At 47.2% G+C, this 20562-nt stretch overlaps 1 protein-coding gene across 1 annotated transcript in view; it reads left to right on the top strand.

Annotated features, from left to right (window-relative positions):
- IMP3 (IMP U3 small nucleolar ribonucleoprotein 3) overlaps window positions 1-20562 on the top strand; it is a 125836-nt gene that overhangs the window by 81460 nt on the left and 23814 nt on the right. The window contains exon 6 of the mRNA XM_085654811.1: window positions 9838-9910. Within this exon, the coding sequence (XP_085510937.1) occupies window positions 9838-9910 (73 nt within the window). The remainder of the gene's footprint in view (window positions 1-9837; window positions 9911-20562) is intronic.

The raw sequence follows: 20562 nt of genomic DNA on the forward strand, positions 1-20562 counted from the left end.
CGCGTGACTGGCAGCGGTGCCACAAGATGGCAGAGGAACCTGGCCGCTGAGAGCGCTGTGGCCCGTTGCTCTCTGGGGGCCGGACTTTGCCCTGGGCAGCGCTGGGGGCCTAGGAGCGAGTCCTCCGTGGAGGCGGGTGGCGGACGACGGCGGAGCTGACCCAGAGGCGATTACTACGGGTGAGGCGCCGCGACCGGTGGCTGATGCCTGGCCTTAAGATGGCGCCCAGTGACGGCCGGGAGAGGAGACCTGCGTCGTAACTGCGGTGAGGGCGCTGTTGGTGAGCCGGCAGAGCAAGCCTGCTGCCTGCCTCCCGCTTTGCTTTACTCTGCTGTGCTGGTGGACGCTTTCAGGAGTGGGGGGCACGGCGGACTGGAGGCGAAGAGAGCCGGCTGGCGGCAAGAGGATCCCTTATCTGGAAGTGGGCCTCGCTGCAGGAGGCGGAATTTGCCCGTTGGCCCACTGGAGCTGCTGGTGCCTGGGGTCTTGCTGTCTTCTTTGACTGCCTCTACACTTTACCCTTGGGGCGCACTGGACTGCCTGGTGGTGCGAGTGGGGTCCCTGTGGGGGTGCTAGTGGAGGCGGCGGGCGCTGGAGGAGTGTCAGGGTACTTCGAGCCTGCGGATTGGAGGCGCCTTCCCCGGGGCGGGGACGCTTCTGGACTGCTGGTGCTACGGTAGCTGGCCTCCATATTCGCGCTGCACCGAAGTTGCCCCTGACTGTGATATTTGGGAGTTGCTGGAGTGGAGGACGCCTGGAGGCCGGGGGCACTGGGTGTGCGATTGCGATGGGTCGAACGTCACGGAGGCGGGGATTTGCTGTCCTACAGGATGAAGATGGGGGGGCATCGGTCTGAAAGCGAGGACGCTGTGACGAACACCCCCAGGGCGAAGATTTCGAGTGGTCCTACCTTGGTGGACATAATGCATGCCATCACGGCGTCCCGAGAGGCCCTCGAGACCAAGATAGACACTATAGGTGTGGACCTGGCTTTATTAAAAGATTAACAAAACCGTGGACCCTGTTACAGTTCCATATACCGGCCGCACAGCCAATCCATTCAATGAATCCAATCAATTAAATATTCTTGTTTTAAATCTTTCATGTACTCTTAGGTTAATCCAATGCTTTTCTCTGCCGTTTTCTTGCCATTATCTTCAATTCATTGTACTCATTTAGATCCAATGGGAGATAAATCATCAACACACAGGAGGCAAGATGGTTTCCACATGTCACGTGTTTTATTGATTTACCCAATGCATTTCGGGACGTATCCCTTCGTCAGGGGCATCTACAATACAAATTAATCAATGTCAACATCGTCCTTGTAATTCGACCACTGTAATCCATTGCATGTAGTTAAAATGAAGGTACAAAGTTCGTGCTCAATACATTGGCCCACACACTCAAACCGAACCTATTGAAAAGAACACCAAGCCATCTGTAACCGTGCTCCCTCCAAGCCTCCCTAATCCAATTAACCTTCGCCTGTTTCTTAGATATCCCACCCTGCGTTTGACAAACACCCTTCCCTTTCAGAACAAAAAGTGCTTCAGAATGCCTATCTAAATCCCGTTGTACAGCGCTTACCATGACATACACAAAACGTTCTTCAGAAATGAAAAAGCTGCGGGTACACGCTTGCTGCCGATTGCACATTTCCGTTTCGGTTTGAGTGTGTGGGCCAATGTATTGAGCACGAACTTTGTACCTTCATTTTAACTACATGCAATGGATTACAGTGGTCGAATTACAATGACGATGTTGACATTGATTAATTTGTATTGTAGATGCCCCTGACGAAGGGATACGTCCCGAAATGCATTGGGTAAATCAATAAAACACGTGACATGGGGAAACCATCTTGCCTCCTGTGTGTTGGTGATTTATCTCCCATTGGATCTAAATGAGTACAATGAATTGAAGATAATGGCAAGAAAACGGCAGAGAAAAGCATTGGATTAACCTAAGAGTACATGAAAGATTTAAAACCAGAATATTTAATTGATTGGATTCATTGAATGGATTGGCTGTGCGGCCGGTATATGGAACTGTAACAGGGTCCACGGTTTTGTTCATTTTGCAGGCGCAATTGGACGGAGCGCTCATCAGGCATGCACGCCTACACAGTACAATATGTCAAGCTTTAGATTAATTTTTGAGGTCAAATAATTGGTGTGCATCTCGCTACTCACGTTTGCATTGTATTGATTACCGTCCTACCTGTGAGTTTGCACCCTTGAAGAGATTTTGATTACGATTCAAAAAACAAATGATTTATTGGTCTTAAGGAAAGAACTGAATTGGAGTAGATACACACAGGGGTCATTTGTGTCACGATAGATGGATGTGCCATGTTAACATATTATTGTGAATGTTTTAATTGTCCACAAATCGGCAACTACACGAGTATTTTGAAATACAGTGATTATACTTTTTATGGATGTGAGGTACTGGTGCACAATTCATTTTGGCATTAGAGAACATATAGCATTAGTAACGGGGTCGGGTAACGAGGAACTAAGGTATGAAAACGTACGTTACACAGGATTCTGGGCAATGGAGTTTCCACGGACTAAAGAATGTTTGCTTTCACATGTTTTCAACTAAACCGGTAGCCATTTGTCTAGTCATTTGCATTTGATTGAGCACCTGACAAGAATTAGCGCGCAGCGATTAGTTTAAAAACCAACCACGAGGGAAAAGTTTTTTTCATTACAGAGTGAAAGATGTGAGCGTGAGCACTTAGTAAATGGAGCGAGCACGGTGGTGGAAATGTGCAATCGGCAGCAAGCGTGTACCCGCAGCTTTTTCATTTCTGAAGAACGTTTTGTGTATGTCACGGTAAGCGCTGTACAACGGGATTTAGATAGGCATTCTGAAGCACTTTTTGTTCTGAAAGGGAAGGGTGTTTGTCAAACGCAGGGTGGGATATCTAAGAAACAGGCGAAGGTTAATTGGATTAGGGAGGCTTGGAGGGAGCACGGTTACAGATGGCTTGGTGTTCTTTTCAATAGGTTCGGTTTGAGTGTGTGGGCCAATGTATTGAGCACGAACTTTGTACCTTCATTTTAACTACATGCAATGGATTACAGTGGTCGAATTACAAGGACGATGTTGACATTGATTAATTTGTATTGTAGATGCCCCTGACGAAGGGATACGTCCCGAAATGCATTGGGTAAATCAATAAAACACGTGACATGTGGAAACCATCTTGCCTCCTGTGTGTTGGTGATTTATCTCCCATTGGATCTAAATGAGTACAATGAATTGAAGATAATGGCAAGAAAACGGCAGAGAAAAGCATTGGATTAACCTAAGAGTACATGAAAGATTTAAAACAAGAATATTTAATTGATTGGATTCATTGAATGGATTGGCTGTGCGGCCGGTATATGGAACTGTAACAGGGTCCACGGTTTTGTTCATTTTGCAGGCGCAATTGGACGGAGCGCTTATCAGGCATGCATGCCTACACAGTACAATATGTCAAGCTTTAGATTAATTTTTGAGGTCAAATAATTGGTGTGCATCTCGCTACTCACGTTTGCATTTTATTAAAAGATGACCACAAGAAGCTGAAGGAACGGGTGACGGCGAATGAGCGGACGATGGCGGACGTACCGGACAAGGTGACCGCCTTGCAGCACTCCTTGGAACAGATGGCGAACAGGGTGCGAGTGCTGGAGCTGAGAGCGGAGGACAGCGAGGGGCGCTCCCGCAGGAATAACCTCTGCATCATGGGTGTTCCGGAACGGGCGGAGGGGAATGATGCAGTACGCTACCTGGAAGACTGGTTCCGATCTGAGGTTGCGCCGGAGGGGTTATCCCCGTTTTTTGCCCTGGAGAGAGCCCACAGAGTCCCGGCTAGGCCTCCTAAGCCGGGAGCGCCCCCGGTGCCCATGGTGGCCCGATTGCTGCACTACCGGGACAGGGACCACCTCCTGCAGCAAGCTTGAGAGAAACAACGCCTGCAGATTGCTAACTCCAGGGTGATGCTCTTTCCGGATTACACCCGAGAGGTCCAGAAGCAGCGCGCTTCTTTCTTCGCTCTCAAGCGAACATTACGACAAATCCACATTTCCTATGCGATGCTTTTTCCGGCACGGCTGCGGGTGGTGGACGGCTCCAGTACCCTCTTTTTCACCACTCCGCAGGACGCGTGGCACTGGCTCGAGACGCGACAGGCGGGATCACTGCGGAGTCCATCGGGGAGTGTCGGGGAGAGACGGTCGGTCCCCTGTTGCCATGAGTCCGCCAGGGTCCCTGCCGCCGCCGGATCGTCGCCTTGAGCGCGACAGAGCTGTACAGGTGGTGGTGGCGATTAGTCAAAGTGGCTCCAGGCCAGATTCTGCTGCTTCTAGCCGAGGGTTGGAGAGGTCCGGATCTTCTCCCGCTACCAGCACGAACGGGGACTCCGATAATGAGCTGCCCGAGGTCACTGCGCAAACAGTGGACTTGTTTGGCTGATTGGGACCTGCCTGGGGGGGTGGGACGTGCTTGTACTGTCGCCCAGATTTGTTTATTGGAGGGGATGTGACCTGGGAGCAAAGGGGAGTTGCTTTTAATGGAATGGCATCGGGGGGGGTTATTGAGGGGCTCCTGTTGGTTCCCTCACACTTGACAGGGGGAGAGCCGGGAGGGCTTTGGGTCTCATGTGTCGACTCACGCTTCACTATCCATGATGGCATGGTTGACTGTTCTGTTTGTTTGGATGGGGACTCGTTTTAGGGTGCCTGTCCTGGGGTGTGGGAGTTCGGGGAGTTGGGATGCTGGGGTAGGGGGAGGGGAGGGTGGGGTCAAGCATGTCGCAGCAGGAGGTGGACTGAGCAGTGATTACAGTGCTGTGTTATGGCTGCCACCGTAGGTATTAAGTGTATATCGTGGAACTTTAGGGGGATGCACACCATGACTCGACGACATACGATTCATGCGATTCATTCATGGGGGCGTTGTTATCTTGGCTGGCTAACCCGGCGCGTAGGGGCACACAGATACTGGAGCTGAGGGGGCCAGGAGGGGAGGCATTTCTCACCCAGAAGCGCATTAATACTTGTTTTCTGCATTATTATGCGGAGTTATATCGAAGTAGGTTGGGGCCTGGGGCGCCGGGTGATGAGGACTTCTTGCCTAAGGCGGAGTTGCCATGACTGGAGGCTGCCGCCGCCGAGGTGCTGGGCCGCGATATTGAAGTGGGTGAGGTACGGAGTGCCATAAAGCGCATTGCCAGGAACAAAACGCCGGGGAATTTTATGCAGCTTACACGGATGCTCTTGCTCCCCATTTGGTGGCGCTCTATAACACGGCGCGTCGGGAAGGTGTCCTCCCTACTTAAAAACGAGAGGCTCTCATAGTCCCCACTCCTCAAGTCGGGCAAGCCTGCCTGGGATCGTTCATCCTATAGGCCCTTAGCGATGCTCAATCTCGATTACAAGATCTTAAGCAGCATCTTGGCCAGTCGTTTGATGCCTCATATGACTGCATTGGTCCATGCGGACCAAGCTGGGTTTATTCCCTCCCGCTATACTGCAAAGAATGTCCGCAGACTCCTGCGCATTATGGGGTCCAACTCCTATGACAAGGAAGAAGCTTGTATTTTTGTGGTTGATATCGAAAAAGCTTTCGATAGCCTGGAGTGGTCCTACCTTTTTAATGTGTTGCGAGAGTTCAGATTGGGAGAAAACTTCGTGCAGTGGACGGCACTGCTTTACAGTGCTTCCACTGCACGGGTACGGACGGGGGGTCTGATTTCTGACACCTGCATTGTCGCTCGGGGAACAAGACCGGGCTGCCCGCTATCCCCTTCTATTGTTTGCCCTGGCAATAGAACCCATGGCGGCGCACTCCAGGTCAAGGCGGTATTTCCCAGGGCTCGTAGTGGAGGGAAGAGTACACCACATAGCGATGTATGCAGATGATCTCCTTATGTTTCTGCCAGATACTGGGGATGCGTTACGAGGAGCGCAAGACTTGCTGGAGACCTTGGGGAGGGTGGCGGGCCTCAGGGTGAATTGGAATAAGTCCTGTCTGTTCCGGACGGGTCAAGGGTAGGGGATGTCTTGTGGAAGTCCCAGTGTTTACCATATTTGGGGCCACAAATTTATCATGATCCCGCGGACCTGCTGGAGGGTAACGTGGGGCGGGCAGTGCAGGGGGTGAAGTCCTGCTTTGATTTTTGGGGGACCCTTCCGTTGTCGCTGGCTGGTAGGGTTGCTTTGGTGAAAATTATCATCTTGCCTCGGTTTCTTTATTATTTTGGGACCCTCACCGTCTGCATTCCGAGCACACTCTTCACTCAGCTGAACACTTTGATTACGGGGTTTCTTTGGGGAACTGGCCGAAGGAGGGTGGCGTTAGCTACCCTGCAGAGGCCCAGGGCGGAGGGGGGCCTTGCGTTGCCGGTCTTTGAGGCTTACTATCATGCTGCGCAACTTCAGTGGTTCATGAAATGGGTGGCGGGTCACATTAGGCGACCGGAGGAACAGGATGGGTCGGACCCGAGTTGGCACCTCCTGTCCTGCGTGCTGCTACGGGCGCCACTGGGAGGTGCTATGCTGCCGCCGGAATTGGGGACGATACGACAATGCTAGGCGCGACTGGTCAGGAGGGCACATGGGGGGGACCCCTTATGCTCCTGAGATCCCGCTGCGGATGTGCGAGGTGTTGCCTCATGGGGGAGACTGGAGCCAGCTGCTGGCCTGGTAGGAAGCGGGAGTCACGGCCATAGGTGATCTCAATGAGGACGGTGGTCTTCTTCCCTTTCAGGACCTCTGTGAGCGCCATGATCTCCCGCGGGGGGACTTTCTCTTGCATGCTGCTCTGTCTGCAGCTATTAGGAAGCATTGGCGCAGTGGGCTGGTGGAACCAGATACATCTCTCGCTTGCCAATATGTAATATGATGGCGGTGGGTACTTTTAAAGCGGTGACCTGCCTTTATCGTCGGATCACTAGTGACATGCGCAAACCGCTGACGGCGCTGCGTCTCAAGTGGGAGGGGGATCTAGGGGAACCCATTGTAGAAAAGGCTTGAGAGGCGATTGTGGAGCGGCCGTGGAAATGTTCTCAGAACGCACGGTTCCAACTCATTCAATTTTATATCTTACATAGGGCTTACCTCACCCCCAGTAAACTTGCTGAGTGGGGGTCCGGTGATTGCCCCCGTTGTGCCCAGGGCGGGGCGAACCTTCTACACGTGCTCTGGAACTGCCCGCGGGTGGGAGACTTTTGGCGGGAGGTGATGACTGCCCTACTGACTGTGACCGAGAGAGAGCTAGTGATGTCGCCTGGACTCTGCTTGTTGCATTGGTTTCCACACACCACCAAGACTAGAGTTGCTAGCCGGTTTATAGACCTGGGGTTGATCCTGGCTAAGCGAGAACTTACTTCCCATTGGAAGGCGAGGCAGGGTCCTAGTTTGGTGCGCTGGAACAGGGAGATGGTGAAGTGGGCAGAGAGTGAAGGGAACTATAGGTTACACTTGGCCCAGCGTAGTGGCAGTGAGAAATCTCAGGAAATGGCGCAAGCATGGGTGGCACTCCTGGAGCTGCTCAAACATCCTCCAGAAGATGATGAGGAGGTTCCTGAGGAGAGGGACGTGGCAGGGGGCACTTGAGCGACTCTTTACCGCAGGAGGGAGTGCGGAGCGGGGGGAGACTCCTGGGCTCATGGGATCAGGATAGGTGATTTTTCCGGATGTTCTTGTCCGACTCATTGCTGTATCCCGTGTGGTGGGGAGCTTGGGAGGTGGTCTGCGAGGCATAGCTGTTCTATTGTATAACTTAGTGGCTGGCGACATGCTTGGGAGGGTGGCTGGGGAGGGGCTTTGTTGGGGAAGTTTTTGAGCGGGAGGATGGGGGGTCTGTTGTTCCACTCTGTTGCATTGGATGGTACATGTATGGCGGGCAGCAGGGTAATGTGGATACTTCGTGGGACATTGGATGTGGGTCTAGACTGAGATTGATGGGCTGTTGGTGGTACTTCCTTCTGATCTTCGCTATCGCCCAGTCATTGGGCGGCGGGGATGTGTGTGTATTTACATGAAACTTTACATGAAACTTAATAAAAACTTTATAAAAGTCTGTTTCCCTTCCGTCCCAGAAGCCCCGCCCACGACGTCACAGCCTTGCCTGCCTTCCGGGTCGCGCTGGGCAGCGGTCCGGAAGGGATTCGATGTGCGGCTCGGGCCGTGGCGGTGATCTCTCTATGAAGCTGGGTGGGCACCCGCGAAAGCGCAAAACAGCGGGGTGGGCACCCTCCAATTAAAATAAAGATAAAGCGGGGTGGGCTCCCGCTAGTTTAAATAAAGATACTGGCGGGGTGGGCACCCGCCGGGACGGCAAATAAGCGGGGTGGGCATCCGCGAAGCTCCCAAGGAATGCGTGTTGGGCACCCGCCATTTTCAGCATCGATGGGGGAATCCCTAGGCTGGGAATTCCCTCAGGGCAATATGCAGCTCAGCGCTGCAAAGCTCCAGGGCTCCTTTTGGAGCCAAATCTCCGCGCTCCCAGGCGCAAGGAAGCAGCATCAGGCAAAGTCAAAGAACAAGCAAAAGGTCCAAAAAGTCCTGGAGGCATCTGGGGGCAATGTAGGGGCCAGCACACAGGGCCCTCCAGCAGGGAGGCCGTCCCCATGGCGGTCCCTCCTGGGCCCCACCAGCAGCAAGCCCTCCTCTGTCAGGATCCAAGAGCAGAACATTTTCATGGGGTCACAGCCCCTTCTTTTATACAGCATTTTCCTTTGTCTCAAAGTGTAGGGCTTGGGGGAACCAGATACAACTGGTTCAGGGGAGCTGTTGAGCACTTTGTTTTGCTCAGCTCCTCTCTCCGTTTCACAGGACAGGCCAGGGACATCCGACGCACCACAGGAGGTGGAGCCAGCATCGTGGAGGGAAGGCACAGCCCTATTCAGGTCCCAGGTGCATCTCCTCCCTCCCATCTACATGCAGATCTCCCTATTCACCACCGGGCAGACCCATCCTGGCTCCTGGAATTCCCCAGCCCTCTCAGCTCCTGTCAATCACAAGCCAGACATGCAATTCACAGCACACAGAAATGCCAACTTCTAAAAGTGGTATTTCCCATATAGTCATAACGGATCTGCGCATACCATTGCGCAGCATTCATTCTCACGATTTCATACATACTAAACTCGACCCTGCACTCCCCTCATACCAAGAATTACCATGGACACACATATCCCCCATGCATTCCTATGGGAGGTCAGGCCAATCTCACCACTCGCACTCAGAGAGCACACGCACTTTACACTGGGCCACAGTGCTAAAGTGCCCAGAGGCCTAAAGCCACTACCACCATGTCAGAGCTTAAGGCAAAAAAGTTCAGGGGTGAACCTGCCAAAAAGGGCCAAGTCCAACACCTGCAGTCGCTGGGTTATCACAACATATGAAAAATATATTGCCTCTTCAATCTAACAAACTTTTCTGTGACTCTCCTCACATAAAAGCTGAATCAAGTATCTAGAGAGCACCTCTAGCCATCATGCCAGACACCAACTCTTCCATTTAGGACTATTGACATCATGCATTTCCCAGCAAAAATGGAAAGTACAATTCTTTGAACAAGGTAGCAGTGATGTGGGGGCAGACCAATGACCGCTGTGCCCTACACAAATGACAATTTTGTCTTCTGTTAAAAATAACTGGATGATTGATAATATATCTGCCTGAAATGTAATCATGTACTTGTTAACCACAAACAAATGCCATGTACTTTTTCTCAGTGCCTAGTTGTTATAATGTGATTAGAAATACTTTGCTCTAAACAAATTGAACAATTAAGGACTGTCTAGCTAAACTCTTTCTCTGTTATCCTTAGAAACATGGAAGACTTTGTAACATGGGTAGATTCATCGAAGATTAAGAAGCATGTCATGGAGTACAACGAGGAGGTAAAGACCAAAAGAGTTTCATGCCGAATTCAGTATTTACTTTTTAGGTGGTGCCCCTAGGGATTCAGTAGGTTTTCATTTGTCTCTTTAAACTGTTTTTAGTTGAATAAGTCATTGCCTCTGAAGAATATTCTTCAACTGTGATATGTTAGTGTGTTGCAAAACACTATAAATAAATATGTAATTTACATATTTAACATTGTGTATGGTACGAATACATCAGTAAAAACTAATACTTGACCTTTGTGTTGACATTAATCTCTGGTTAATATCGAATGACAGCATATTGGTTGCTGTCGCCTGCGATGACTTGCACTGGAAACTTAATTTTCGAGGCGTGTGAGCCTAAGATCACATGCTTTTTATACTACTGCCATCTAGTGTTGGGTCCGGATGTTTGCAAGTTGTTTTTCTTCGAAGAAGTCTTTCCAGTCACACGGTAAGGTGATTCCTCCTTTCGGTGATAGTGCGCATGGGCATCGATTCCATTGTTAGATTGTTTTTTTTACCGCCATCGGGTTCGGACACGTATTGCTGAGGAACCCGAATAACGGTTTAAAACCGTTCTTTGGGTTCCCCTCTGTGTGCAGTCCACTATACCTGCGTCGTTATTGTTTTAAACGCGTATCCCACTGCTCCGCGTATTGTTTCTGTCGGCCATTGGGCCTAACCGCTTCGGTCCACCCCGCAGTTGATGGAACGGACTCCATTCAAATTCTGTCCTCTGTGCCACGTGAAGTATCCGCGCACCAACTCTCATGAAGTGTGCAACCTGTGCCTATCTCCGGAGCACAACAAACAGGACTGCAACATGTGCAGATCGTTTCGATCAAAGAAAATGCTCTGCGATAGTCAGGCTCTAAGTTGTGAAATGAAAAGCCAAAACATCGAATTCACGCCGGACATCTTCGATGAAGGATCCAAGCAAGAGGAGTTTGATGCACAAGGGGCCGAAGAAAAACAGGAATAACTTGTATCTATTCCGGAATTGGGTTCCGAGATGGAAGACGACATACTGCAAGGTCAATGTCCTGTGAGTACCGAAAACCCCTTGCCCCAAAAATCAACTTAGACCTAGTGGTTCCACCCCCGCCTTCGGGCCACGGTCGGCACTGGGAAGATGTTTCTGACGCACGAAACACGTCGCTAAGCCTTCGGGCTCAGGATCGAGTCGGCCAAAGTCAGCCACTGAGCTGAAACCTTCAGACTCGAAGCCAAAAACTGCTTCGGATTCGAAACCCTTGACACCAAAATCAAAGACGGCTCCGTAACCGAAATCTTCTGCTCCGAAATGTCATTCCACCCCTGCATCGAAATCCTCGGTGCCAAAACTGGAAAATGTTCCTCCGAAGATGCAGGATCCGATTTTCTAAGTTCCACCTCCCAAATCAGACCGAAAAACAAAAGGAACTTTATATTAATCCTGATACAGGACATGTTCTTACTAAACTGCCTCAGAAGCGCAAACCTGAGTCAGAGGACACACATTATCACATTTGTTTGATGAGGAAGAATGTCGGCCCTAACCCCTCTCCTCCTCCTCCACTACATTCCCCTACACCACCTTCCCCACCATTGGAACATTTACTTATTACACCAACTAATTCTCCACCACCACAACCCGATGACAACGATGATGATGGAGATGGCGGGGATAACATTTTACCGGTAGATCCCTGGAAAGACTACAACACTGATTCACCCACAGACAATGACCCAGACTTTTGCCCTACAAAGCATTCCCCCCTGATGACAATGTAGGATATCTAGAATTACTTGCTAGAGCTGCAGAATATCATGGGATTCAATAACACAAGGAATCCCTGGAGGAAGATTTCTTATTTGAAACACTGAATAACACACAACGGTCTAGTCACACTCTTCCTATGCTCAAAGGCATGATGAGACCTGCCGATGATATCTTCAAAGACCCGGCTCGTGCTCCTACTGTCACCCCCAGAATAGACAAAAATGATGTCTGCTCCGTCTGATCCAGCTTTTATTAAAGGAGAGTTACCACTAGACTCTGGTTGTCTCAAATGCCCGTAAACTGACCAATACACACCCCCTCCAGACAAAGAGTCAAAATTGTTTGACGCCTCTGGTAAAAGAGTAGACGCCCAAGTAGCGAATCATTGGTGCATTGCCAACACCCAGGCCCTACTAGCCAGGTATAATAGAGCACTCTGGGACGAAATGGTGCAATTGCTCCAATGTCTCCCAGATGATCACAAAGCTAAAGCTCGAGATTTAGTGCAACAAGGACAGCTCATCTTTAATTCCTCTATTAGGTGTGCTTTAGATGCTGCTGACACCGCAGCTAGAGAGATCAACATTAGTGTATCACTGAGGAGGCACGCATGGTTGAGGATTTCTGGTTTTAATCCAGGAGTCCAACAATCCATTTTAAATACTCCATTTGACAAAGAGCAACTCTTTGGGCCTGAAGTAGATAAATCATTGGAGAAAATGAAGAAAGATATGGAAGTGGCTAAGTCAGTGGGAGCCCTGCAGTCTTTCTAATCGCAGCTCCTTTTAGTGCTCCTTCTGTCGTGGGGGGTCCAAGACCACGTCCTCAGATAATACTGCTGCCTCAAGAGGCTTCTTTAGAGGAGGATACAGAGGTAATAACAGCAAAGGTAGGGGCAAAGGTTCCACATCACGTAATTCCCCCTTCCCTAACAAGCAGTGACTTGCCTACACTTCCCCCAGATCATTTAACACCTGTTGGGGGCGTCTTCTACAATTTCTCCCCATTTGGCAATCCATACCTTCAGACAAATGGGTGTTCAGAATTATCCAACATGGTTATTGTCTGGAGTTTCCCAATAATCCTCCAAACATTCCACGCTGATCTCACAAAATGTCACCAGAAGATATACATCTGCTCAAATAGGAAGTCGAGTCTCTCTTGCTGAAAGGAGCCATAGAGCTTGTACTGTTACAATATCAGGTGTCAGGTGTGTACTCCCTGTATTTTCTAATTTCCAAAAAGGACAGCTCCTTGAGACCTATTCTGGACCTCAGAGAACTAAATCATTACATACTGTCAGAGCATTTCCATATGGTGACGCTCCAACAAGTGCTCCCACTTCTACAGCAGGGCGACTTTATGTCTACTATAGACCTAAGGGACGCATATTTCCACATTCCAATTCATCCTGCATATCGCAAATACCTCAGATTCATGATAGCGGGTCATCACTACCAATTCAAAGTACAAAGTACTACCGTTTGGAGTCACACCTACTCCCAGCTCATCTGAGAAGACAGCATATCCATGTCTTCCCATACCTAGACAACTGGTTCATCAAAGCCAACACTTAACAAAAGTGTCTCGAACACACTCAAACAACGATACACTTATTACAGCAACTAGAGTTTACAGGGAACGTGTTAGTCTTGTCTACAGCCTTCCAACACACAAACCTATCTGGGAGCCACCATAGACAATGGAATAAAAGAAATACCAGCATTTGTAAAGCGCACAGCTACCTCCGGAGAGGTGTCCCGGTGCTGGGGGCCGTCGGGAAGATTAAGCGAGCTATTGCCCAGAGTCACATGGTGCTCGGCTAACCTGCTTCCGGGGATCGAACCGTGAACCCTGTGTTCCGGAGTCAGGCACCCTGGCCGCTGAGCCACACCTCTTCACTGAAAGAAGCCTCTCCCAATAGAGCCAGAATTCTCAGTATTCAGTCTCTTTTCACTCCGTTTCAGCCCAACCAATCATTACCAGCAAGAGTATTCATGCAACTGCTAGGAATGATGGCGTCTTGCATCGTAATTGTTCCCCACGCAAGACTGAACATGCGTCCCTTTCAAGAATGTTTAGCAGGTCAGTGGAACCAGTCGCATGGTCAGTTGACCAATCTAGTATTGGTTGCTGGCCGCACCCATCGCTCTCTGCAGTAGTGGAATCCACAAAATGTATCGAGAGGTCAGCCTTTTATCGACTCTGTTCCACAGACAGTGCTAACAGCAGACGCATCGCTCACTGGTTGGGGTGCTCACCTACAAAATCACACAATCCAAGGGTTGTGGATTATAAAGTACAAGAGTCTCAATATAAATCACCTAGGGATACTAGCAGTGTTTCTAGCCCTCAGAGATTTTCAAATTCACCTCATAGGCAAAGCTGTACTAGTCCGCACAGACAACATGACAGCTATGTACTAAATACAGAAACGGGGGGACACGCTCTCTCCAACTGTCACGCCTAGCACAAGCCATTTGGAAATGGGCTATACACCACAAGATTTATCTCCGGGCAGAACTTCTTCCAGGAGTAAACAATAAGATTGCAAATCTTCTCAACAGACCGAGAAAGCGAATCCGTGAGTGGGAACTTCATCCCCAAATCCTCCTCCCGTATTTTCAAGAATGTGGATTTCCTCACATAAACCTGTTCGCCACGGCTCAAAACGCAAAATGCCCAAGCTTCGCCTCCGGGTCAGGGATATTTGCCTACGCTTTTCCGTCTCTCCCACTCATTCCGTTGGTAGTTCCGCAACTCAGACAAACATCCCTCAAACTGATTCTCATAGCTCCCACATGGGCACGTCAACCTCGGTTCACCACCTTGCTGGAGCTCTCAGTAGTTCCACACCAAAAGCAGCATCTCAACTCCAGTCTCCTCACTCAGAGCTATGGGGAAATCGGACATCCATATCCCAAAGAACTCCACCGGCCAATTTGGCTCCAGAAGTCATGGAATTTGGTTATTTGCAATTACCACCAGACTGTATGAATATCCTAAAAGAGGCTGGAAAACATACTACTAGGCTAGGTTGTTATGAAGCAAAATGGAAACCGTTTGTTATCTATTACAACAATATCAATCCTCTTGATGCTTCTGTGCAAAACATTCATCTGTTATCTGTTACCTGTTACATGTACAGCAATCTATCCTAGCCTATACATCCATTCGCTTACATCTAGCAGCAGTAGCTGCATACTTACAAAACAGACAACACTTATCTCTATTCACAGTACCAGTGATTAAAGCCTTTATGGAAGGATTAAAAAGGGTGATAAAACCAAGAGTCCCACCTGCACCAGTATGGAACTTAAACATAGTCCTTACAAGGCTAATGGGTCCACCTTTTGAACCAATGCACAGGTGTCAATTACAATTTCTCTCATAGAAGGTAGCTTTTCTCATTGCAATTACTTCACTAAGGTGAGTTGGTGAACTTCAGGCATTAACTATACAAGAACCTTTTTTTCAGCTTCACAAAGACAGAGTGTTTCTTCGAACCAATCCCAAATTTCTTCCTAGATTAGTTACTGTTTTTCATATCAGTCAGTTGAGTTACCCGTGTTCTTTCCTCAACTTGATTCTGTAGCAGAACGAGCTCTACACACACTAGATGTTAGAAGAGCTCTACTATATTATGTGGCAAGGACAAAAGAACCTCGCAAAACAAAACCGCTTTTTGTCGCTTTTTCACCACCACACAAAGGCAGTCCCATATCTAAATCCAGCATTGCAAGATGGATCGTGTAATGTATCCAGACATGTTATGTGAAAGTAAAAAGAACTTAATAATACCCCCAAGAGCGCATTCCACTCGCAAAATATGGGCTACTATTGCCTTCTTAAGGAATATTCCCCTAGCTGACACCTGTAAAGCAGCAACATGGTCTACACCGCACACATTTACCAAGCCCTATTGTGTAGATGTTAGCAAGGCAACAAGCTAATGTAGGCCCCACAGTACTTAAAACACTTCTTCGAACAACTGCAACAGCTACAGGTTAGCCACCGCTTTGGGGGTATACGGCTATATAGTCTATGCAAAGTATGTGATCTACAGCTCACATGCCTCGAACGGATAATGTTACTCACCCAGTAAGCAACTGTTCTTGGCATGTAGAGCTGTAGATTCACATGCGCCCACCCGCCTCCCCAAGCACCTATAGTTGCTGCAGTTTCTTACTTTACATACATATGCATGGACATCTCCATTCTACACTTACTAACTCCATTCTCACCCTCTGCGGGGAAAAAAATCTAACAGTGGAGTCGATGCCCATGTGCACTGTCCCTGAAAGGAGGAATCACCTTACCTTGTGACTGGAACAACTTCTTAGAAGAAAAACAACTTGAAAACATCCGGACCCAACACTAGATGGCAGGAGTATGCAAACCATGTGACTCTACAGCTCTACATGCCAAGAACAGATGCTTACATGGTAAGTAACATTTTCCTTTATCCGTAGACAGAATGTCTGAATCCCTAAAATAAATAAATCTCATAACCAAATTAAAGTTCATAATGTTTAATTATTGTCAGAATGTGGATGGTTTGTGGCTATTCTATGAGTGTTCTTCATAATTCAGGTGCACTATACTCCGAGTTAATGGTGGTCTTTACCAGTTTTGCCTTAGACTTAGAAATGGGAGAAATTTAAAATGTTGCCAACTAAGTTTATAAACTTCACACTTTGTGAATGTTGTGACATTTTAAAAAACATGCCTACGTGCAAAAATTACTGCAAGATGAGACGTAGCAAAAGAATTCCGTACCCAATACATTTTATTTTTTGCTGGATAAATCTTCAGTTAAGTTTTTTTTCCCCCTCGCAATTTACATTTCTCAACCTTTCCAAACCTTTGGAAAAAATATGCATAGTTTGTGGGTGGAAATGACGATTCTCCAATTATTATGCTGAGAGAATCTTGATTTCATTAAAGACAAACGGAGGCTATTATTATGCAAATACTTTTATTTGCTGCCCAAACATGCAACCCTTTAAAGAACGTTAATACATCACAATAAAATAGAACGTTGACAATATGATGAGTGGACTGAGTAGGCTCTCATCTTCCTCGTGGGCTGCGATGACACAGCTGAACAACTTGAAGAAACTCCCAAAAAATCCAATTAGTCTTTATTATTGTTATCTGAAGATAAAAAGGTACAGAGTATAGTGAAAAATATAATGACTATTAAAGTAATGTATTAAAAAATAATCTAAAAAAATCAGTGAAGAAATATTAATACAAAATGTAAATATGAGTTGAACCCAAACTTCTTCAGGGAGAAGAGGGTGGGATAATGTTAGCCTCCGTTTGTCTTTAATGAAATCAAGATTCTCTCAGCATAATAATTGGAGAATCGTCATTTCATTACAAGACCGGAGGCTACCATTATGCATGTTTAAAGCCATGTAGAATCACACTGCTAACATGCTCAATAGGTCTCAAATAAAACCTAGAAAAGGTAGCTGCATTAGACCAATCTGCTGCTTTAAGTATTTCGGGCAGGGAGCCTCCTGCCCAGAATACTTTACTAGCCATTGCACCCCTAGAGGAGTGAGCTCCAAATTTAGAAAGGTCAATACCAGCTTCATGCATGATCGTCCTTATCCACCTGGCAAGGGTGGCTGAGCTTACAGGTTTAAAAGGTTTAACATAGGATAAAAGAAGTTGATCCGAATTTACATCTCTAAAATTTGAAATTTTGTTTTCATAACATTTCATACAATTAACAATGGCAAGGTTATTAATGAGGGCGTGACCTGAGGAAATTGCAGATCTATAGCAATTAATAGTTCTAAAGGAAAGACCCAAATCAAAGAGGTGAGCAAGGTAGTTAGCTATTTGTTGAAGAGGGCAAAGTACGGGATCCAAATCCCTCTCCAGGCACCAACAAGACCATTTTCTCCATATGCCCTTGTATCTTTTTCTTGTACCTGGAGCCCATGAATCCTCCAATAGGCTTTTAGCTTCTCTTGAAAGATCAGAATATCTTCTTGAATTCCTGATATCCTCCAAGCAAGAAGGTTCAAATTCCCTTCCAAGACCAAGGGGTGTTCTTCTCCGTCTGGGCCCTTGAGAAGGCCCGGGGATGAGGGGATCAGAAGAGGAAAGTCTACTGCTAACTCCATCACCCCCGGGAACCAAACCTGTGATTTCCAGAAGGGGGTTATCAGGATGATTGAGTAAGACTCGAGTTTGACTTTCCATAACAGTCTCTGAATCATTGAGAAGGGGGGAAAAGCGTAGGCTTTGAACCCTCCCCAAGATTGGAGAAAAGCATCCACTCCAAAAGCAAATGGATCCGGTCTCCAACTGAAGTATCTCGTTACTTGGTGGGTCAGCCTGCTGGCAAAGAGGTCTAATTCTATCGGGCCCCAAATCGTTTGAATCTGAGAGAAGATCTCCTTCCTCAATTTCCAATCGCTTGCATCGTGGAGAAACCGGGAGTTCCAATCCGCCCTCACATTCTGAGACCCAGGGATGAATTCTCCTCTTATGGTGATCTTGTGTTCCCAACAAAAATACCATATTCTTTGGGCAAGTTCCGATAGGGTTTTTGATCTTGCGCCCCCAAGGCGATTTATATAGGAGACAGCTGAGAAGTTGTCTATCCGTATTAGTATGTTGGAGTTTTTTAGCATTTCTTTGAAACTCATGATTGCATTGAGAGCTGCAAGCATTTCCAACGAATTTATGTGAAGGAGTTTTTCCCCTCCTTACATTTCTAACATATTTTTCTGTATACTGTTCCTATCACCAAACTCATTTTTCACTTGAGTATGGCTGCTTACTTCCTATTGCCACTAAACACACACATACTTTCTCAAATCCCGCATACTGTAAATGATATGCCACCACTCTCCTATTTACTGTTTATCCCCAACGGACGTGTACAATCTTGCGTTCAAGAGCTTCTGGTGTGTTTTCTTTTTCTCGAGATAGGTTTAGTTTCTTTCTTGTGTGCTTGTGTAATGTACCCAGGCCATTCACTTAGTGGGACTCAACTGGTTCCATAAGTTAAAGGATCTGAAGTCTGAGGACCATGCCCCAATGACTTTAATGGAGGATTCACAAGAAAATGTTCTTTTGTTGCCAGCCATTCAGGACCTTTGGGTCCGTGAACCTGAAATAGACAATGGAAAAAAACTTGGGTTGAGGGAGTTTGTGGACAAATGACCCAGATATCTCAATTCTTGTTTTTTTAATCTTTGGAGTCCATCGGACAATTTTTTTTGTTATCCTAGTTTCTTCAAAACTATTCAACTCAATTACACGAAATCAAGGCAATTCTATTCAGCCACTTATTTTTCTGTAGTGGGGAGCAAATATTTCTCTGAAAGTTAAAATGGGAGATTTCATTTTTTTTTTTTTTTACCACATCCCTTTATTTACCCTGCTTATTACCCCTAAACCTTCTTTCTCCCTTTAATTCCCCATTTCTTGATGGATATGCACAAATTTTGCCATGCCAAACCCAAATCGGATTAACTTTTCTTTAGTGGATTTCAATAGATCTGTATAAAACTTTCCAAAGTATTTAATAATAATAAAAAGTCTGTTCAGTGGAAAGCCTGGCCTCTCACTGATTCGGTATATATTTGTATGCGTCTATGTATGTGTTCTTTTTATTTTTTTGTTTGCCAAACACCACTCAAAACAAGGATCCGACGTAACTTGGGCTGTTTGTAATTTCATTTATTGTGTAAAGCTTCCACAACTCTTTTCAGCCAGTACAACCACCTTGATCACATATCAAGTGCCATTTTGGGAGTGCTATTTAAACAATAACGTGGTTGTCATATTTCACAACGAAAAAATACTTAAAATAAACCTTCATGATTAAAAAGTGCATGTGAGAAATTTGAAAATATAAAATAGTGTGTAGCGATAATAAGAAATTTAATTAATTCATCAAAACATCCTGCAATTCCACAATATAATCTCAAAATAATTTGGCCGTTCTAGACATTGGGAAAATACGTGCTTCTTGGCTAATTCCTGCTATTAGAAAGTACATACATAGCATAATTTATTTATGTCAAATAACATTCAGTTTCCTTTCATTTGTTACCATCACCTTCCATTTGTTTAAAATCTATATGTACGAGGCATGTGAGCTGTAGATCAAATGCTATGCATAGATCGCCATCTAGTGTTGGGTTCCGGATGTTTGCACTTTGTTTTTGTTCGAAGAAGTCTTTCCAGTCACGAGGTAGGTGACCCTTCCTTTCGGTGATCATGCGCACGGGCATCAACTCCCATCCTTAGATTGTTTTTTTCCTCCATCGGGTTTGGATGTGTATTGCTGCGCTCCGGTTCAGTACCGTTTTCGGACCACTTCGACGCGCAATCCACTCCCCTCGACGGTATTGTTATCAATCGCGGTTCCCTATTCGACGCGCATAGTCTCACCTTGGAAAACCTTCGATCAGTGAAACTCGTGGCAGGCCGTCGGGCTATCCGCGCCGACCGCGTTAGCAGTCGATGGAACAAACTCCCTTCAAGTTCTGTCCCGGGTGTAGTGCTAAGTTTCGCACCGACTTGCACAGACTGTGCAACCTCTACTTGTCCCCGAAACACGACTAGAACGACTGCAACACGTGTCGATCGTTTCAATCGAAAAAGACACTTCGTGACCGTCGGGCTCGACGCCACGAGATGCAACACCACAGCGTCTCCGCACCGGACATCTTCGTCGAAGATTCCAACACTAAACATCAAGCTCAAGGAGCCGAAGAAGAACTGATCTCTGTGTCCGAGGCCGACTCCGACATGGAAGAAGAGGAATAGGTTACTCCGGGTCAGCATACTGTGAGTAAAGATACCCCTTTGCCCCCTCAACCTAAAACAAAGGCTCTGGTCCCTCCTCTGCCCTCGGGCCAAGGTC

The sequence above is a fragment of the Triturus cristatus genome, chromosome 4_1 (assembly GCF_964204655.1).
Source record: "Triturus cristatus chromosome 4_1, aTriCri1.1, whole genome shotgun sequence".
Classification (NCBI taxonomy): Eukaryota; Metazoa; Chordata; class Amphibia; order Caudata; family Salamandridae; genus Triturus; species Triturus cristatus.